The sequence below is a fragment of the Hesperophylax consimilis genome, chromosome 6 (genome assembly GCF_061612785.1).
Source record: "Hesperophylax consimilis isolate HC1 chromosome 6, BYU_Hcon_1.0, whole genome shotgun sequence".
In the NCBI taxonomy this organism is placed as follows: domain Eukaryota; kingdom Metazoa; phylum Arthropoda; class Insecta; order Trichoptera; family Limnephilidae; genus Hesperophylax; species Hesperophylax consimilis.
The window spans coordinates 34,386,498-34,405,292 of NC_142841.1; the positions used below are offsets into that span (position 1 = coordinate 34,386,498).

At 33.3% G+C, this 18,795-nt stretch overlaps 1 protein-coding gene across 1 annotated transcript in view; it reads right to left on the reverse strand.

Annotated features, from left to right (window-relative positions):
* The window catches only part of hh (hedgehog signaling protein), a 105,080-nt gene extending 87,396 nt beyond the window's left edge, over positions 1-17,684 (reverse strand). The window contains exon 1 of the mRNA XM_089632929.1: positions 17,343-17,684. Within this exon, the coding sequence (XP_089489055.1) occupies positions 17,343-17,627 (285 nt within the window). The 5' untranslated portion in view covers positions 17,628-17,684. The remainder of the gene's footprint in view (positions 1-17,342) is intronic.
* Positions 17,685-18,795: the final 1,111 nt, after the last annotated feature.

The following is an 18,795-nucleotide window of genomic DNA, read 5'->3' on the forward strand; positions in this document are numbered from 1 at the left end:
ATTCATAACCGATACATTTAAATTTCAAATACGTGGACTATTCGAGGTTTGACTTAGGTCAAAAGTTAGCTCTCCCAGCACTATTTTAATTACACGGGATAAACATATAAAGTCCAAATTGGACTATTTAAAATATTATTTAATTACCTGACAATAAGTAACGATAGGAGAAGTATTGGAAGAAGAACCTGGATGTTTGGTGTATTCAATATTATACGAAGTAGTTAATTTATTTTTATGATACAATTTCGCCGCGAATGTAGCTTCCAGACACGAATTGGTACTTACTACCTTCACAATAATAAGTGCACGGCGTGGTTGGATATACAATGCAATTCGCCTGTTACATTGTAAAGAACGCAGGTCAGTTGAGTCAAATTTGGTTTGAATATGAAACACAATCGCTGGGAGCAGTTCCCTTAACCTACTGCCCTGTTGGCTGGTAACTGTTGAGTGTAATACCGCGTGCTGACCAGATATTATATTGTAATGCATTACATCATCATTCTCGGCTGATAACAAAAATATCTAAGATCATTTCATTAATCTCGGAAGGTTTGACAGGTCCCTCGAAGTAACATTTCACTAAAATTGCAAAATAAATTAACAAACCCTTCATAATTATTATTATTACAAATATATAATTTTTACAGTGGTGTTTTAATTAAATATCACCTCAAGGACGCTTTACAAAGCATAAAATAACGATAAACCATTGTTAAAATTACCTTAAAAGCACTATCCATTCGCCACACACTTAACGAGGCTTTATGAAACAAGCGATAATTGATATTTACATATTTACAGACGTTGTGAATTCTAAAAAGGTTCAGACTTGTGAGACAAACTGCGTAAACAAAATGAAAATAGAATACGAATTTACCCAATAGTGTTTTTATAATGTTTGTTCAAAGTTTCAACAAAATATAGACTTCGATAATTACTACAATTATTATTTTTTTGGTAAACTAATGTTTAAGACAAGATTTTTTATGCATAGCACAAAGGGTAACAATTATTTTACAAGCAATAATTATTAGCCTGAAACACTCATCCACATTGAAAAATCTCCTGATAAAAGATACATGACGCCAACGGGACTTGAACCCGTGTCCTTTCGATTTTCGGTCAACAGCTCTGACCACTGAGCTATAGCGGCTTATCTCTTATCCGCGAAATAATTCAATATATACTAGTGTTTCATTCAACAATTACTGCTTGTTACATTTTTTTGACCTGAAAACAACCAACATTGTTTTATAGAGTTAATTAGAGTTTTCATATCTAAGCACATCCGAATGGAAATTTCATCAATGTAATATTTTTTTAACATTCTTTAAATATTTGAAACAGTAAAAAAATAATAAAAAGTAAGTAATATAATATCACCTATATTTTTTATGAAAATAGTAGTTTCAATTCTATAATCTCTGTATGAACTTGAATTTTTTAAGATTTAATTTTTATCATTAGTAAATATATTAATTATGATTAGTTGAATAATTTTTTAAGCGTCGTTTTTCAAAAATTCATCTCAAGGGCGCTGAAAATATGCATACGTTCTTTACTGCGTAAAAATGATATCTTTTTAAATTAAGCTACCCAGGGTGTATGTAACGAGAGTTTCATAGAGTCAAATAAAATCGATTTGTACCAGGGCGGCATTAAGATAACGAGTAAAATCGATTAACAGATTCCAATCGCATCTCCTTAGGCGCTAAAACCAGCATCAGGCACTTATCTCCGACGCGACGCGCGACGCGCGGCGTGTTGCAGAGTGTTGAGAACAGAGATTAAGCCCAGTTACTTCACAAACGACCGTTAACAAGATAAAATCCTAGTGCTGTTTAATTATGCTAAGTGAGCGGAGAATCGACATCATTCACTCAGTCGCAGTAATGAGTCCAGGGAAATTACCCTAGATTTAGGGAAGAAAAATATTTTTTTGGGCAAAAGCACAAAAGTTTAGGGAAAATCTGATATGTAGAGGAAATTCGGGTAAATTCTGGGTAAATTACAAATACTCATTTTTGGAGAAATTTTTATCCGAAATGCTTTAGAGGATACGAAAATATTGTGGGGAATCATTCATCCGAAATTCTCCAGCCAATTTTGCAGTAGCAATCGGCATATGTATTTATTCATTTATTTATTGACGCCCTATTTGGCTTTTAAGTAGATAACAATTACAAATTTCATTTTTAACAACAGTATAAAACAAACAATAGAAAATCGAAATAAAATATAATGATTTCTCATACATTATTTACATTTAAAAAGTAGTGGACTAATTTGGCTTTAAATGTATTGAAGTTTAAATTAAATAATATGTCAGCGACATCACTTAGTTCATTGCCCAACCTATGTATTCTTTCTAACACAGAATTCGTAGCGAAGTTATTGTTGTAGAATAAAATATTCCGTCTAGTATATTTTGGAGGTATATGTAAAGATAGCAAATTTATAGTGTCAGGGCAGTCCAACCTTGAATTTAATTTGTATATTAAATACTTTGTAAATAGAGACGGTGACTTTTTTACGGTTCATAATTTTCTCTCGTTTTCTGACGTGTTGACAATCGTTCGGATTATTTGTTAGCGGTAAGCGGTATACAATGAATTTCCTACTTAAGAGTGGTCTAGGTTATTTAATTAATACAAATTTAAGCCAAATTGATGTTAAATCTCAGATAACCCATCGTTGAAAATAACATAAATAAGAGTGGTCACGTTCACGAAAGCCTGCAGCAGCTTGCACCGGGTGATGGTGCCGGACTGCGCAGTGGAGGCTCTCTGTGTGTGCCGACTGCCGATGCGGGCCACGGCGACTGGGGCAGCGAGTTCACATTAAGTAAATATTAATCTGTTTCCTAATAAGACAATGCGAGCCCCGCCATTGTTCTGCGACCCGGACACCGCTGGACACAAATCAATGCTTTCAGGGCCGCAGTTAGTGGTACTAACACCTGCCCGCATGCTAAAAAGTAAACACCTAAATCTAGTTTTTATTATTTCTGTACTAGTTTTTGTAATCTTGATGAATTATATTGTTTTTACAAATAAACAAATACTATTTTAGAAACAAGATAAAATTATTTATTGTTTTGGTGTTTAATTCGTAGAACTCCATTTAATTTTTTAAATATTCCCTTATAACATTATTAAATTTGATTTATTTTAAATTTATTAAAAAAAAAAAAAAAAAAAAAAAAAAAAAAAAAAAAAAAAAAAAAAAAAGATAAAATTACCTTTCTATTATATTTGAACGTCGTAAACAACTGCGAAAAATGATTGATATCAGATGAATCCTTCAAGTTGGAGAAAAACCCTTCGACCCCGCCAACTGGCCTCTTGACCCTTCACCTTTTGTCGCAGTATGAGGGATATATTCATATGTCCGTCAATTCCTACACAAACCTCATTCCTTTTACCTTCCCAGATATTCTTCTCCTTCCTTTCCTCCAAAGTTAATGTGCAACTCAAAAAGTAGTCCCTTTATTCGACCGCCCGAGTGCAACTTGCGCATTACCCACTGTGATGCTGTGCCCCTGGTGCTTTTGCAGCCAAGTACTTGCCTTAAACTTGCGCCGTATTTAAATGGCCGATCCATTTATGGCCCAGCTCCTTATCTATTATAGAGAATAAATATGATACAAGATTGGAGCTTTTGTATCGAGTAAAGCTTTAAAAAACCTTGGGGAAATTCATATCGTAAGCTCAGAGAGTGAACGCTCGTGATACCACGTTTATTGTGAACTGCTTTTTCAGTTTTATTTCAATCGACGCCCGCATGAAAATTACGGCTTTAAGGAATTACGTGTAACGAGAAACGCTAATACATCTCCCAAGAGAAGAAAACATCATCACTGATTTCTGAATCTTCTTCTCAAGAATTCTAAAATAGATATGTACCTATTCGAATACTATATATTTTTTTAAATAATACCAATGGCGTCTTTATTATTTTTTTATGTGAAACTGCGAGTCCCAACTGCTCATAACCGTCCAGTTATACTATGGCATCTCCAATTGGGGTATGTTGTGAGGCTGACGGAAGTGGTTATGAGAAGGAGATGAAGAAGAGAACGGTGGGGAAGTACTTCACTATTCAGAACAGGTCACCAAACACGGTCAAAGCCATTTCAAGCAACGTTTTAATTCTACATCAAGGCGATAGTGAGAGTATCTTCCATATTCGACACATGGATGGACATATCAAAGAACCGTAAACTAGCTGGGTTGACATAAAAAACGGGACAAATTTCAAAATTTCAGAACGCACCGTTTGAAAGCTTTGCTGCTTCTTCAAATAGAAGCTTTTTATACTGTTGATACTAACGTAAATCATATGTAAACTTTGTAAATAAAAATGAGTTATTACTACCTACCTGAGTAAATAATTTTACGTCTTGTAGGTTGAGTAAAGACAAGCTTTCTTACCTCCGATAGCTACGTTGTAAACTGTAACTACTTCCTCTTTCTTATAAACGATGCACGTAACAAATAGAAAGAGAGGTCACAACGGAGCTCATAGCGGTAGGACAGAACACTGATTTCAAGTAATCCACAGCCCACGGAATGCATTAAAATCTTGTATTCCGCAAAACGCACCAAACATACTCCCACCATATAAGCTTTCGCACAATTTCAGACCGTAAAACCTCCATTTATCTCTTATTACATTTTTAACGCATGAATATCCGTCCCACCTTGCAGGCTATATATGCAACTACTTTCCATAGATACCCAATTACATAAAACAGACTTACAGCCTCTTTCTTGTATATTAACTTGGAGGTTTGCGTAATTTCGTTATCTCCGACAATTCAGTAGGATGAAAGCGCGATTGGATGAATATCACGGATCTTTAAAAGCCATCATTATAATAATCACGAATAAAACTTTGCCTTGGAGTTTGCGAGATGTGAAATTATTGCATCGTCGTTTCCAATCAAATCGTCTTCTTAAGGGGTTTAATTAAAAGAATCTTATCCTGTAATCCTTGCTATATAATTAAGTACCATCTGATAACATTATGAAAATACTTTATAAACGTTTGATAGCTATATCTCTTATCTACGTAGGTAACTATATATTTTATTGTGTTTTTGACGAGTTTTATTTAAAAATTCTTCATTTAGCTTATCGGGTGATCTTATTATTTATTTATTAAAAAGACAAATAATTTTGTTTACATCACTTTTACTTATATACACCAGTGGCATCTCATGACTTTTGAGTATGATAGAGTACGATTTGACAAATTCGATCTTATTGATGCTGTTTAGTCCAAAACGATGTTATATTTTTTTTCGAAACATCGTTTTTTTATGAAGAATTTCAATAAATTTCAGTTTGGTCGTGCGCCGCACGGATTTCCTGAAAATCTTCATACAAAAAAACGAAATTTAAAAAAAAAAAAAAAATCGTTTTCGGATACAGCAACATCAAGAATGCCATTTTTGTCATATTAGCACTCTAGTACACTCAAAAGTTACGAGCCGCCACTGATATACATCATCTATATGTTTCGTGAACGATGTTCACATTATCAGGATTAGATGTACATTAAAGTTAAGAATTAATCAATTAGATCAACTATGGAGAGGAGGGGTACAAAAAAGGGGGAGGGTTAAGAAGTGGTGGGAGTTTCAAAGAATTACAATGTCATTAGAAGGGAAAGTCCGATTAAGTAGGAAAATATTTAAAAGAGGGTTTATAAATTTTTTTGCTTATTAATTATATCTATTTTGGAATTAACACTTTTTCATATTTCTAAAATTTATTTATTAATTTGCGATGTTTTATAACCTGTATGAAGTATTTTAAGTCCTGAATTTATATCGAAAGTGTGATCGCATCTTAATAAATGATCTGCAAACTCAGAATCACGATTGTTATTTGATGCTGTGAGACGCTCTTTAACCCTTACCTCAAAGTTTCTAATAGTAAAATTCAAATTCAAAAATGAATGCAATTGTTAAAATTAAGTTATTAAACACGTGATTTTTTCGTTTTAATATCGCTATATTTATGGTTTAGTATATATTTCTTCTATTTATTAAATAATTATAAGCAATAATTAGCCATCCGAAATACTAATACAAATTGAAAATATCTCCCGAGTAAAAATAAATGCCGCCAACGGGAATATTTTCAATTTGTATTAGTATTTCGGATGGCTAATTATTGCTTATAATTATTTGTTATCCTTTATGCAATGCATAAAACCTTGTCTTATAAACGTTAGTTTATCATTAAAAAATAATTCTATTTATTATTTGTATAAAAATCTGGTTGTTTATTTTATTTAAATAATGTACACATGGGTATCATTAGCTAGCGTTTTAAAAACTAACTTAAAATGTAGAGAACATTAAATATTGTTATGTGAAGGTAGTGGGGATGGAGATTAGGAGGGAGGATTTTGGGAGGAGTCAAAATAAGGGAACATGGTTAATACGGTGATTTACAGGGCAGATATTTCTAAGGAGGATAATTTAAAATTTGTATATAATCAAAATTCAATAGATATCTTTGTACCTTGATTTATACCTACATCCAGAATCTTTTTAGCTCGCATTTCTAGATGAAAATAAGAAATAGTAATTACAAAATCATAAAGCGGATTTATTTCCTGATTCAGCAAAAAACTGTTTGACAATGATCTCTGAAGTTGTATTCTTGTGTTGAATTTATAGTTTAGGACAACTTTTTACAGTGGTTCCAACTCAGTCTGAACTGTCCGGGGTCAGTGGGACAACTGTATTCCAAATCAGGGTAGGTTGTTGCCGTGAAAGGAGAGAAAAGGGGAAGAAGACCGTAAAAAGAATTATGGAAGAACCTTACTATTCAGATATGCTCGCGTATTTACAAAGGCTGTACCATTTCAGTCAAGGTAACCACAGTTATAGATTAGGTTTTGTTTCTGTAAAATCATTTTAAATCACAAAGCACAATACCATTTCATTCTTGGTGATGACATATAATAGATTAACTTTTGTTAGTTTAAACCTTACCTAACCTACAGACTCCATTTGATTAGACTTTGCTATCATAATTTATCTTTCAATTTCATTAACAAAATAACGGCAATGTACTTAAATTGTATAGTTTTTTTGTGAAAACGCGATCTGGACAAAAAAGGCTAAACCCATTTCGAGCAACGTTTCGATTCCAAATAGTGAACATTCACCAGGATAAAGCTGAAAATATCTCATAAACCTTCAGTGGCAACTATCTCGTTCTCAATCATAAGCTATGAAGCTTTGAATGAGCCATTAAGTAGGTAGGTACCTAAATATCTAAAAAAGAAACGACGCCATTTTTATTTGCTCCATAAGACGCATGAGAAACAGACGGATTTCTAAAGAAAAGTGTTTTAAATCAATGCCAAAATCAGGTGGTAAATTTAGTCGAAATAATAAAGACTACATTTAATTTTCTCAACATTTTAAGCTTTTCCAAGTAAGAAAGTAATTCAGTATTTTGGTTCCACGGAAAAAAATCAATTGGTTTATAATTTTAACAGTTGATTTATTGATTTTATTCATTCGTCCTTTGCATTGTTCTGTCCGTTCCCATATACAATTATTATTATTATTTGTGAATCACCGTTTTGGCCAGAATTTAATGGTGAGCGCTCCACGATTAAGTATTAACATAATTTATGTAAGTAGTTGAATTAATTATTGCAGCAGATACGTATTATGATAATAGGCACGGAGTCAGACGCCATCTAGCGTGGGAAACTCGAAGCTGCCTCCTTCTGAAGGTAAACCGGCTCCGCGGTGACCGAGGTGAAAAGCAGAGAAAATACACACAGGAAATTGCACTTCAAAAAATAATTCATGATTTTATCTCAAACTTGCTTATTCTATGTCATCAAGATTGCAATCCTCAAAAATCAACTAACATATCATTAAATTTATGATTTTTTATCTGTAACGAGTGGTATCATTTTTTAGTATAAAGCAGTACATATTTATGTATAAATCATTGAAACACCAACAGAGAGCGTAATTTTTTACTGGAAATGCGAATTTTTTTTATGTGAAAAAGCTGAATCTCGGGCGAAGCCGGGTATCTAGTAGTAAGTGAGTAAGTAGGAACTAGTATATATACAATTATATTTGAAAATATATTTATAGTTTCGGTGTGGTAAATTTCATCTGAAACTTACAGAATTAGTTACATTTTACAAACTACAAAAAAGTAGTTTAAATAGATATAAAAATTTATTTATGGAATAATTTAATGAGTTAAACTTCAATTTGTAATGCGTTTTTAAATATTAGAGATTATTAAACGAAAATTTGTCAAAGGTCTTAAATAATTAGATATAAAAATGATTAAACTAACCTAAGTCGAGAAACCATAATATATGGAAGACATTACGATTGTTAGTAACTCCCGATGAGAAAATTAATATTCAAAACTAATTTAACTGAATAGAAAACTGTTCAGCGCATTCTGCACATCGCTGTACGATAAAGCGTCAGATCGATTGGTAGATTACACTGCATCCCAATGGAATAAGCTAAAAGTCACAAAATAATGCACAATAATGTCAAACTCTTTAAACCACCAAAAGTAGCAGATATTTTTAATAGCACCGAAAAAACTTACATTTGTTAACATTTCGTTTCCTTAAGCATAATTATAATTTTTTGTTAGAATGTTTTGTTATCACTTTAGTATGTTTACATTGTATAAATATTAGACATATTTTTTAGTAAAAAATGTTTTATTCTGTATTTAAATTTACTTGTACCGTAAATAAATAAATATCGCAACTCAGCGTACTTGAGGTGATTTTGCACAAAAATGGCGCTATACAAATCATCCAAATAGTTTTATTTGAAATTTTCCTGGAGGGATGAGTGCACTATTTTAAAGAACTTCTCCGCCACCTCACGGGAAGTTTATGGCACAGACTACGCCAATCCAAGACTGCGATCTTCACTGGCATGGCTGCCTGGAAGGATTCCCCTGACCCTGACAGGAGACGGTCAAAAAATAAACCTCCATAAAATACTCTTACATAATGAGTAATTAATATTTTTTCACTTGTTTTTTTTTTTTAATTATGAAATATATTGCATTGCACCACCCCAGCTGGAATAAATTATCGTTATCATAAAAAGTCAATCGCGATATTTTATCTATGTTTACGATACGGTCTACCCTCTGTCTTGATTCTACTTGCCGTATAAAAAAAAAGTATTTTTAAAAGAATCAATATCGAAATCCCCAGCATCCTGCATTATACCTGGGCCATCTCCATAGATAATTTAAAGCAAAATGGCCGCGGCGGGCCGTGCCAAGTGTTACCAACACATCTGTGTTATTATGAAAAACAAAAAGAGAAAGAAACACCATACTTTCTTAAAGGCACAGATTAAAAAACCAAACGGGCCGGATCGGCTGCCCAATCGGCCCATTCCCCAGCATTGCCCGTTCGCTGCGTGGCGAGTGATTTAACGCGCCCGGGGGCTGCCGGAACGATGACCGCGCTTTGCCCTAATTTATGGCCGATTTTCGGAAACAAACAAAATGTAATGATTTTGAAAGCGAATTAAGAATGACCTTCTATATTTTAAATTCTGTGAGAGAGACTGATTACGAACCAATTGGGTAAAAATAAAAGGTATCGGTCTCAACTGGAAATCGAACCTCTGGGGATTAGGAGCTCTGTTTTACCGGTATTTATTGTTCTTTATAGGTGTCCTGTATAAATAAAAATCGGATGTATTTATCCAAGACACTATCTAAGTTACAAACAAATTCGAGAGAACTTTTTAATCATTAAAAAAAATAGCGGCAAAAAATACGAGAAAAATTAGTGGAGATGGTAACTTAGCTTTTTTCTGGAGATTAATTAACTTTAAATAATTTGTTTGCATTGTTATTAACAATAATAATTGCTCAGTTTTATAGCTCCGTTTTTGAGAAAAATTATCTCAAGTGCGCTGAAATCAGCAAAACGTTAGCGATATTTGCGAGCACGGTCAGAATATTATATGTGTTAGTTTAATTTATTCACCAAACGCCAGACTAAAAACAATAAAGTCTGGTAGTCTGGTTTTTGCAAGTGTTTACCCATTATTATGAAGTGTAACTAATTTGGGCAGGTAAATAAGTGTGAATCATTCATTACCGGGTGATTTTGACGATAATTTTATACAGTAAATTCTTTGAATTTTGCTAAAAAAAAACTTCCAAGAAAATGAGTCTTTTCTGGCTAGTGTAAAACACTTTGGAAAATACCAAAGTAATTGAACTGAATGATTATTTTCCCTGTTCGACAAATGCAATTGTTTGTACCGATTTGATTTATGTCACTGATAAAATGAATGAATAATTCCTTTATCTACTATTTATCTTTCCATAAATAGAATCCAATGATAGAAATGCGTTTCAAAATTGCTTTACATATATATTTCTAAAAGAGGGATTTTTAATAAATATTGCACAACAGCCCATTGTAACTAACTACAAGTATACATGAAGAAAAATAAGTGATTATAAAAATCTCTTAAAATTATTTATAAGTCGGTTAAAAACGGGATTGCAGGCCATTTCCTGATAAACTTTTAGCAAATTCTTCACACATGTAAACACGTCTTCATGCACCTGCTAATATTATACAATGGCGAAATGCAGAATTTTAAGTTTTGTATGAAGTGTTCTGACATTGTGATAATACGTTCGTATTTTACTAAAAGTTTATTAGAAAACCTCCCAATTCATTTTTTAAGGGTCTACAATCCCGTTCTTAGCCGGATTACGAATATTTTTAAGAGATTCATAATAAATTACCAGTATGTACTCATTTTTCTCCGTGTACTATTATTATTATAGTAAGCACAAATTGACCATGAAAAAATAATTGATAAAATCAAACGTGATAATATTTGCTGTCAACAATGTGGCGATAGGAAATATATATTTTTTCAAACAATTATTCCTCATGCGTAGATTCCAAATTGCCACTCCTTTTTATAACATTTTGAATAATATAAATAAAAACACTTTGGGTTCACACAGCGCGTATTCACATAATAAGTTACATATGTGACTTATATTACGCAGTGTTTATGCTCATGACATATGTAATCAATGTTATCTCACGTAAATAAATGCGAAGATAACAAAAATTCTTCTCCGTAAAGATTAGTGCGCGCATTCATTTCTTTCGAAGGCCAAAATCCAATCCAATGAACTCCGCTATGGAGTGTCTATATCGAAGACTGGTTGGTGTTTATTTTTTTTGCGATTGTATTATTTCTTTATTGTGTCGATACTGGTGGACATAATAGTTGAAACTATCCAATAAATTATTAAGAATGTTTCAACCTGAAAAATGACAACATTATATGAATAAACATTCGTCTTATATGCAGAAAATCGGAGAAAAATATAATTAATAATTGACTACTTAAAGGTAAGGGTTTCTAAGCTTTGGACCCAGAGATAGCGGGTTTAAGTCTTGGTAAGGTTGTAACTACATTCAGATATTGAATCAACAGGTTTTATTGATAATGTCGGTAACTTTTCATCGTTCCCAAGCATGACTGTAGATGACCAATATACAAACAACAGCTCACAGTGACTAAGGACGGGTTGTTTCGCAGAATTTGCACAATTGATCAAATTTAAAAGTTAGTTAAGTTCTGTGAAAGTCCTGATTAAGTTATGTCACTATCCAAGTACTGTTAAACAACCGACTGCGATGAAATAATAACAAAACTTGAATACCAGAACTTTCACACAACTTGAATTTTAACATTGAAATTCATTTAATTCTGTGAAACAACCCGTTCTGAAAGTGCTTAATTTATTCGACGAGAACTGTTATTTTTACGTTAGCGATCTGCAGTCGTGCTCGAAAATGATGATAAATTACCGACATTATCGATAAAGCCTTTATCAATCGATTGTGCTATATACCCTGAATATCCAGGTAGGTACCTACTTTCTAAACGTCATCTTCTTCTTCGTGTACCCTTATATTATTCTACGCCATAAGAATTCAAAAAGGAGGACGCTTTAGTTTCACCAGCTACGGACAAAAATACCTAATCGAAAGCTAATAAAATATATTCAGAAAAACCTAATCGAAAGCTAATAAAATATATTCAGAAATACATATTCGAAAGCTAATAAAATATATTCAGAAATACCTAATCCAAATCTAATAAAATATATTTAGAAATACCTAATCGAAAGCTAATAAAATATATTCAGAAATACCTAATCGAAAGCTAATAAAATATATTCAGAAATATCTAATCGAAAGCTTATAAAATTATTAAGATGATTTTCAAACAGACCTTTAATGATAAGTGAATGCGCACATAATGCCTCCCCAACATAGGTGTAAATGACTCCGTAGTAGATATCTTCAGGCTTACACCGTTGAAATCATCAAAACTCTAACCAAATATTTTTCTATTAGTATTGTCTAGACACTGACATTCTAAAAATAATATTAATTCGAATATATTATATTTAAAGAAATGTATGTAGGTATTTCTCATCTCGGCGTGCAGTACAAATCCCACTGGCTGTATTATTGGCTGTGTGTGTAAGGTGATTGTTAGTGTTAAATCTCGCTCATGCGTATGTATTGATTATTTTTATACATATTATGAAAAAAACCTTTGAAAATGGCCGCTTCAGTAATGGCGACCAGATCGACGCCCGATCGATCCGGACCACAACCAATCGATATTCTAGCTCGAAGGCGCGTCGCAAACGGGGAATTTCAATTGATAACAAAAGCATTAAAGAATTGAGATTTTTTAGCGATGTGCCCGAATATTTAACTGTCTATTAACCTGTCTAGACCGGGGATTACACATTAGTAGCCGCAGAACTGAATAATTCCCGGATGGATCGATTAATCTTAAATTTGTAGGTTTTGCCGAAGATAGAGAAGAGTCTGAATTATAAATAAATCTCAGAAGTACATAATATAATTTTAGATGCCTAACTATATATTATATTTGTATTTAGCATGAGGTAAACACATATTAACGTTCACATGATAACTCAGCAGAGTGACAATTCAAGTGATATGAAGTCATTAAAAGCGATTAAAAAACTAACATTTAAACCTCACCTCCACGGATAAAAATAAGTAATGCTGATTAATTGAAAAACTCTTCAAATTATTAGTCATTATGTTAAAAACGGGATTGTAAGACGCTTCTTGATAAAATGTTGGTAAATTCGTAATAATATCGGAACACGTTTTCGTCCACTTGCGTTTGTCGTAATAATATATCAAGACGAAATGAAAAAATGTTAGGACTTGTTCGTACATCGTGACAAAACATTGTTATTTTAATAAATTATTATAACCAATAATTAGTCTCCTGCAATATCAATACGAATTGAAAATATCTCGCGAGTAAAAATAAATGCCGCCGACGGGAATTGAACCCGGGCCTTCTGATGTCCGGTCAGACGATATTTTAAATTTGTATTGATATTACAGGAGACTAAATATTGCTTATAATAATTTATTATCCTTTGTACTATGCATAAAAACCTTGTGTCATAAACATTACTTTATCATTAAAAAAATAATTGTTATTTTACTTAAAGTTTATCAGGATACCTATCAATTCATTAATTAATGGCCTACAATCCATAAACCAAGTAACCTATACAAGTTTTTTTAGTAAAAAACTGTATAAAACTTAGTTTTTATTTTATCACTTTCCTTGACTTTATACCACTTTTTAAAGGTGTGTTAAATTGTCATCTTGATGTGTTATCTTTTCACCCCTATGAACTACTCATAAAGCAATCTAGACAGATACCTGTATTTACCATTCAATCAATGCGTTTCGTATACGCAGCAAATTACGTAATTTCTTACTTATAAAATGTCAAATCGTGTGTAGTTATGCATTGACTAAAAAAGACAAAATTTAAGCAAACACATTAGTGCAATGAATTGAATTAAACAAAATAGTTAACACCTAGTGATATAATGTTCTATCTTCCCGTACATATTCGTGATACCGAGTGTATTCAACCTTGAACCTACCAAATCTACCAAATAGCCTATATCTACATATAACAAAATACATAAACATTACACACATAGCTAACAAAATATGACGTACCAAGCTTACGACTGCGGGTTTGTTTATTTAAAACTTCTGGCACAATTATTACACTACTTCTACAACAAATACTTTGTTGCAAAAACAATTATATATTTTTTAATCCGTCTCTGTTATTTAGACAGACATTCCGACATCTCGGCGTGTACACTCATCCCTGTACACTGTTCACTGTGATAGCAAGTCCACGAATCATCAATTTTGATTAACAAAGTAAATAAAAGCATACCATGTGATCTCCACCGCTGAGATCAAACCTAGCGACGGTAATAACGGCTCGGAATAACCACCCGAAAATCAAAAGAAACACCGCGACATAAATACTACTTTTATGTAAATTACTAATTGGATAAATGGCATTTTGAAACACAAAAAATATCTAAACATAAAATTTTTTTCTGAAATTTTTCTAATGTAGGTAAATGGATGTTAAAGCGTGTAGGTAATTTCTGATTTATTAAAATTCGGTCAAATCGGGATTGCAGGCTTTTCTGTTAAACTTTTAGTAGATTCCTCATATACCTATCGAAATTCGAAATAATAACGATTTTCTGACATCGCAATAATACATTTTTTCTACTAAAAGTTTAACAGGAAATCTATCAATTCAATCGTTAAGGGGGTGCATTCCTGTTTTTAACCGGATTACGAATAATTTGAAGAGATTTTTAATAAATTAGTAATATTTTATACATATATTCTTCGTTTACCTGAGTACAATTTATGCAACGTTTTTACTGCCTCATAATGACCTTAACGAAGAACTGTAAATCTTTTTCCTAAATCACCTAAATTATTTGTTTTCAATTGTAACACATGTCTACATATTATTCAGAGATTTCAGTTATTTCTAGTTTTACGGGCCCAGTTAACAGTGGATGGGGCCCTGGTATAATGGTACAATGACAGCCATTATCCCGTGCAATTAGTCTCACTGATATACAAAAAGGCCATAAGGAGTAATTTACAATATTTCTACCTTCGTTGAATAGACGCGATTGGGGATTGTAAATCACTGTCAAGGAGCTACCGAAACATTGCACCTCCCGAGTATTGTTACCAGAAGAATCGCCTTACCATTTGTTTTGACATTTGGCCGTATACACTAACCGAGCTATAGCATTCTAGCACCTTGTATTCATATCTTATATCAACGCCTAAATATTGTTTATATTTCTACTGCTGTTTCGCGTCATAAATCAATAATAATAATTGTTTTAATTTTCACTTTCAAATAACAAACGCATTGTATACTACATAAGTATTGGTTAAGATGAATGGATGATTGGAATCAGGCCGCTAACAATAACACTCCTTATGTAGATGGCGATAAGGTTTATATTCCCCCCGTAACACCAGCCGCCTGTTTTGATTTATGCAAGAAAAAAACATCGACAAAAAGTGTGTTTTATTTTATTTTGCAAAATTCAGGCACAATTCTTTGAATGTTTCATGATCATTTTCTAAACAACTTAATTTTCCACATTACATACATTATTATATCCTAATTTTCTGGAAAATTGGTTCGTAGGTAGGAGATTTTGAACTTTAAAACAGATTTCATAGGCGTGATACTTTATTTTTTGTGGGTTTATAAAAGGACCAAAAAAATTGTCGATTATTACAAAGGCCAAAATGTGTTCTACTCGCAATATTTCTAAGGATCAAATTTTCGAACCGAAAACATAAGATTTTGAATTGCTTCGTAGTGCTTCGCCTTAAATTTGATTATCACAATCAAATAAATATATTTGATTGCTGTTATTTTATTACGATTTAAAATTAATTACCTACACCTTCGTAAGATATATATGAAAGACATTTATATCTCTAAAAAGTTAATATTTAAAAGTGATGACAGAAAGATTTACCCTCGACACGAGTGAAACAAAGGATCAGAGATAACTTGAACAAATAATTTTTATTCTTGGACACATTTATTATTATCTCATTGTGTAACCCATAGGCAAATACGGAAGAAGGCTACTTTTAGAATCAGAAGCATTTAAATAAACTTAATTTAACGTTCTGTAAAATATTTTTATATAATTATCACGAAACGCACTGCGACATTTTTCTGAAATTACGTACAACGAGTTCTTGAACTCTTGAAATACAAATGCACCAACAATCAATAATTCTAAAATTTGATTATAATTGATAACGTAATATTGATAAATACAACGAAACTATTGATGAAGTACATTGAACTGAGCTGCAGATGTGTATAAATAATTAGGATATAATCATTCAGTTACATAATAAATGTATAAATAGGCTTCATGTATCACTGCTTCCTGAGAATGTTAAACAAATTAAAGTATCAAAAATTTAAAAAATAAATATAAATATTGATCTCTACGCATCAACAAATTGATGGTTTTCAAATACTTTTCTGGAATTCAATGCTGAAAGCATTGAGCGAGGATTCGTTGCTTGATTGACACTAATAACAATTCAATTTCGAGAACAATATTCGATCGAAGAAAATGAATCTTATTCTATAAATATTTCTAAAGCTTGCAATTTTCATCACAATCTAAATATTTAGTTTTCTTAAAAAAAACATTTCTAACAATCACCTATCACGTAAACACCGCGCGATGAATGATCTGTACAAGACTTTACAGGATCGATGCAATGTTAGCCGCTAAATCCATTTTATCGTCTGAAATAATTTGTACAAAAGCGTAGATTTGCGCTAAAAGTTTACTTTTCTAACGAACGTTTAAAACACATACATATAGCTTACACCTACTTATGAACTTAAGCACAATTATTCTATAGTACGGGATAAATTTGCCGAATAACGCTGTACGCAAAAATGTTAATAACTTAAACTAAGAAACTAATAACTTATTTTGTGCATGCTTTATATCTCCCCCGACTCAAATAGTTTTCAGCGTAATTAAGTTGCAATTAAGTTTTTTTTTTTAATTCGGTAAATAAAGCAAAAATAAAAGATAAGAGCAACTTTATTGCCGTCAAAAAATAGGAATAAAAATGATACGTCACCAAGATGTTTATGGGATGATTTTGTTGTAAATCTTATTGGTGTGAAAAAAATTTCTCACTGAACGTATGAAAAGTTTCTCGATCGAGACCAAGGTATTTATGTATATATCACTAATTATACAGTACGAACTGATGCGAGTCTCCGTTTGACGGCAATAAAGAGGTTCCTCTGGAGGTGATGGTGTACCTGTGTCATGAGGCGGTCGGCTCCTGTGCCCTCTTCGTCCTTAAATACAATGTCCGGGTTGTAGTTAGGCACCAGGTCCCTGAAGCGGGGGTCGGAGCGGTTGACTCTGCCCTCCGAGGCCCCCGAGGCGGAGGCGTGGTTCTCGTTGTTATTGGGCACGTGCTCCGAGAACACCAGCGGGGTCTGCTTGCGGGGCCCGCGGCGCCGACCGGCGCCCCTGCCAGGCCCGCACGCGCACCCCATCCCCGCCAACAACAAACAAACTAACAACACAGCAGCCTTCATGCTTGCATGCAGCCACACTCGCACTCGCGCCGCGTCATCCGCATCGTATCTCTTACTCTTGCCACCACGGCGGCGGCTTCACTACTAACTGCCTTACTGGCAAGAGCGAGCGCTACCTGCCCGGTGCCGGTGACGCCCGTAGCCTGTAGCGGGACGCCCGCGCGCCGGGGAGGGGGAGGGGGCCCAGCGCCGAGGCCGTCGCACCGCTCAGGTGGGCGTCAAGACGTCTTCCAGCGCTCACAATCGCAGTATCTCCTGATACTCGGCTTCTGATAAGCGCCTTCTCTTGTGCCAATAACAAACAATTACGATCGCGCCATTAACTAGGTCAACGAAAAACTTAGGAATATCATTTAAATCGTATTTTTCACAATGGTACCAGACGAATTATGAAATGCCATTAAAACAAGCCAGGTTTTATCTCAATTTGTATTGTACAAATACAAACACTGAAACAGAATAATAATAAAAATACTGAGCAGCCGGGTTTTTCAGAATCAGTGCAATGGTTGTGGTCGTTGTGATATATGAATGTTATTTTCCCGAGAAGATTTGTGCAAATACTTAGGTTAGCGCAAAACGATAATCTGAGTTTCCTAGTAAGCACTTGCAACTACAAATACTTTTTACTTCCTAATCAAGGTTTCAGAAGAAACATAGGATCAATCACTTTGTTTAGTTCAAATACCATCACAAAATCGAATAACTAACTGTAATGAGACTAATTAATAATGGCGTATTTTTTAAGCAAACACTTTGTGTCACATGATGAAATAGGTTATATTATTTTGACATACAATAAAAATGACGGCTTGATTTTGACAGCTTGCACTGACTTTTACGAGAATACTTTTTCTATTCCAATTAATTTATTTTTCGGCTATTGTGTTAACGTCTCCAGGGTAAAAAAGGTGGGTACGTAGGTACTGAATATAACATCAAGTATTTTATTGATTTTTAAAAACGCGGCGCTGTGCAAATCATCAAAATATTAATATTATTAATCGCCAAATGATTTGTGATTTCTAGAATCGCGTCTTTTTTTGAGTAGGTAACTATCATTTTTGCAACAATTTGCGGCTTCATTAAAATTGAATGGGCACTTTATTGGTTAAAATAGATCTGACAGATCCACACGTGGGCTCTGTTTACCATTCTTAGCACTTGA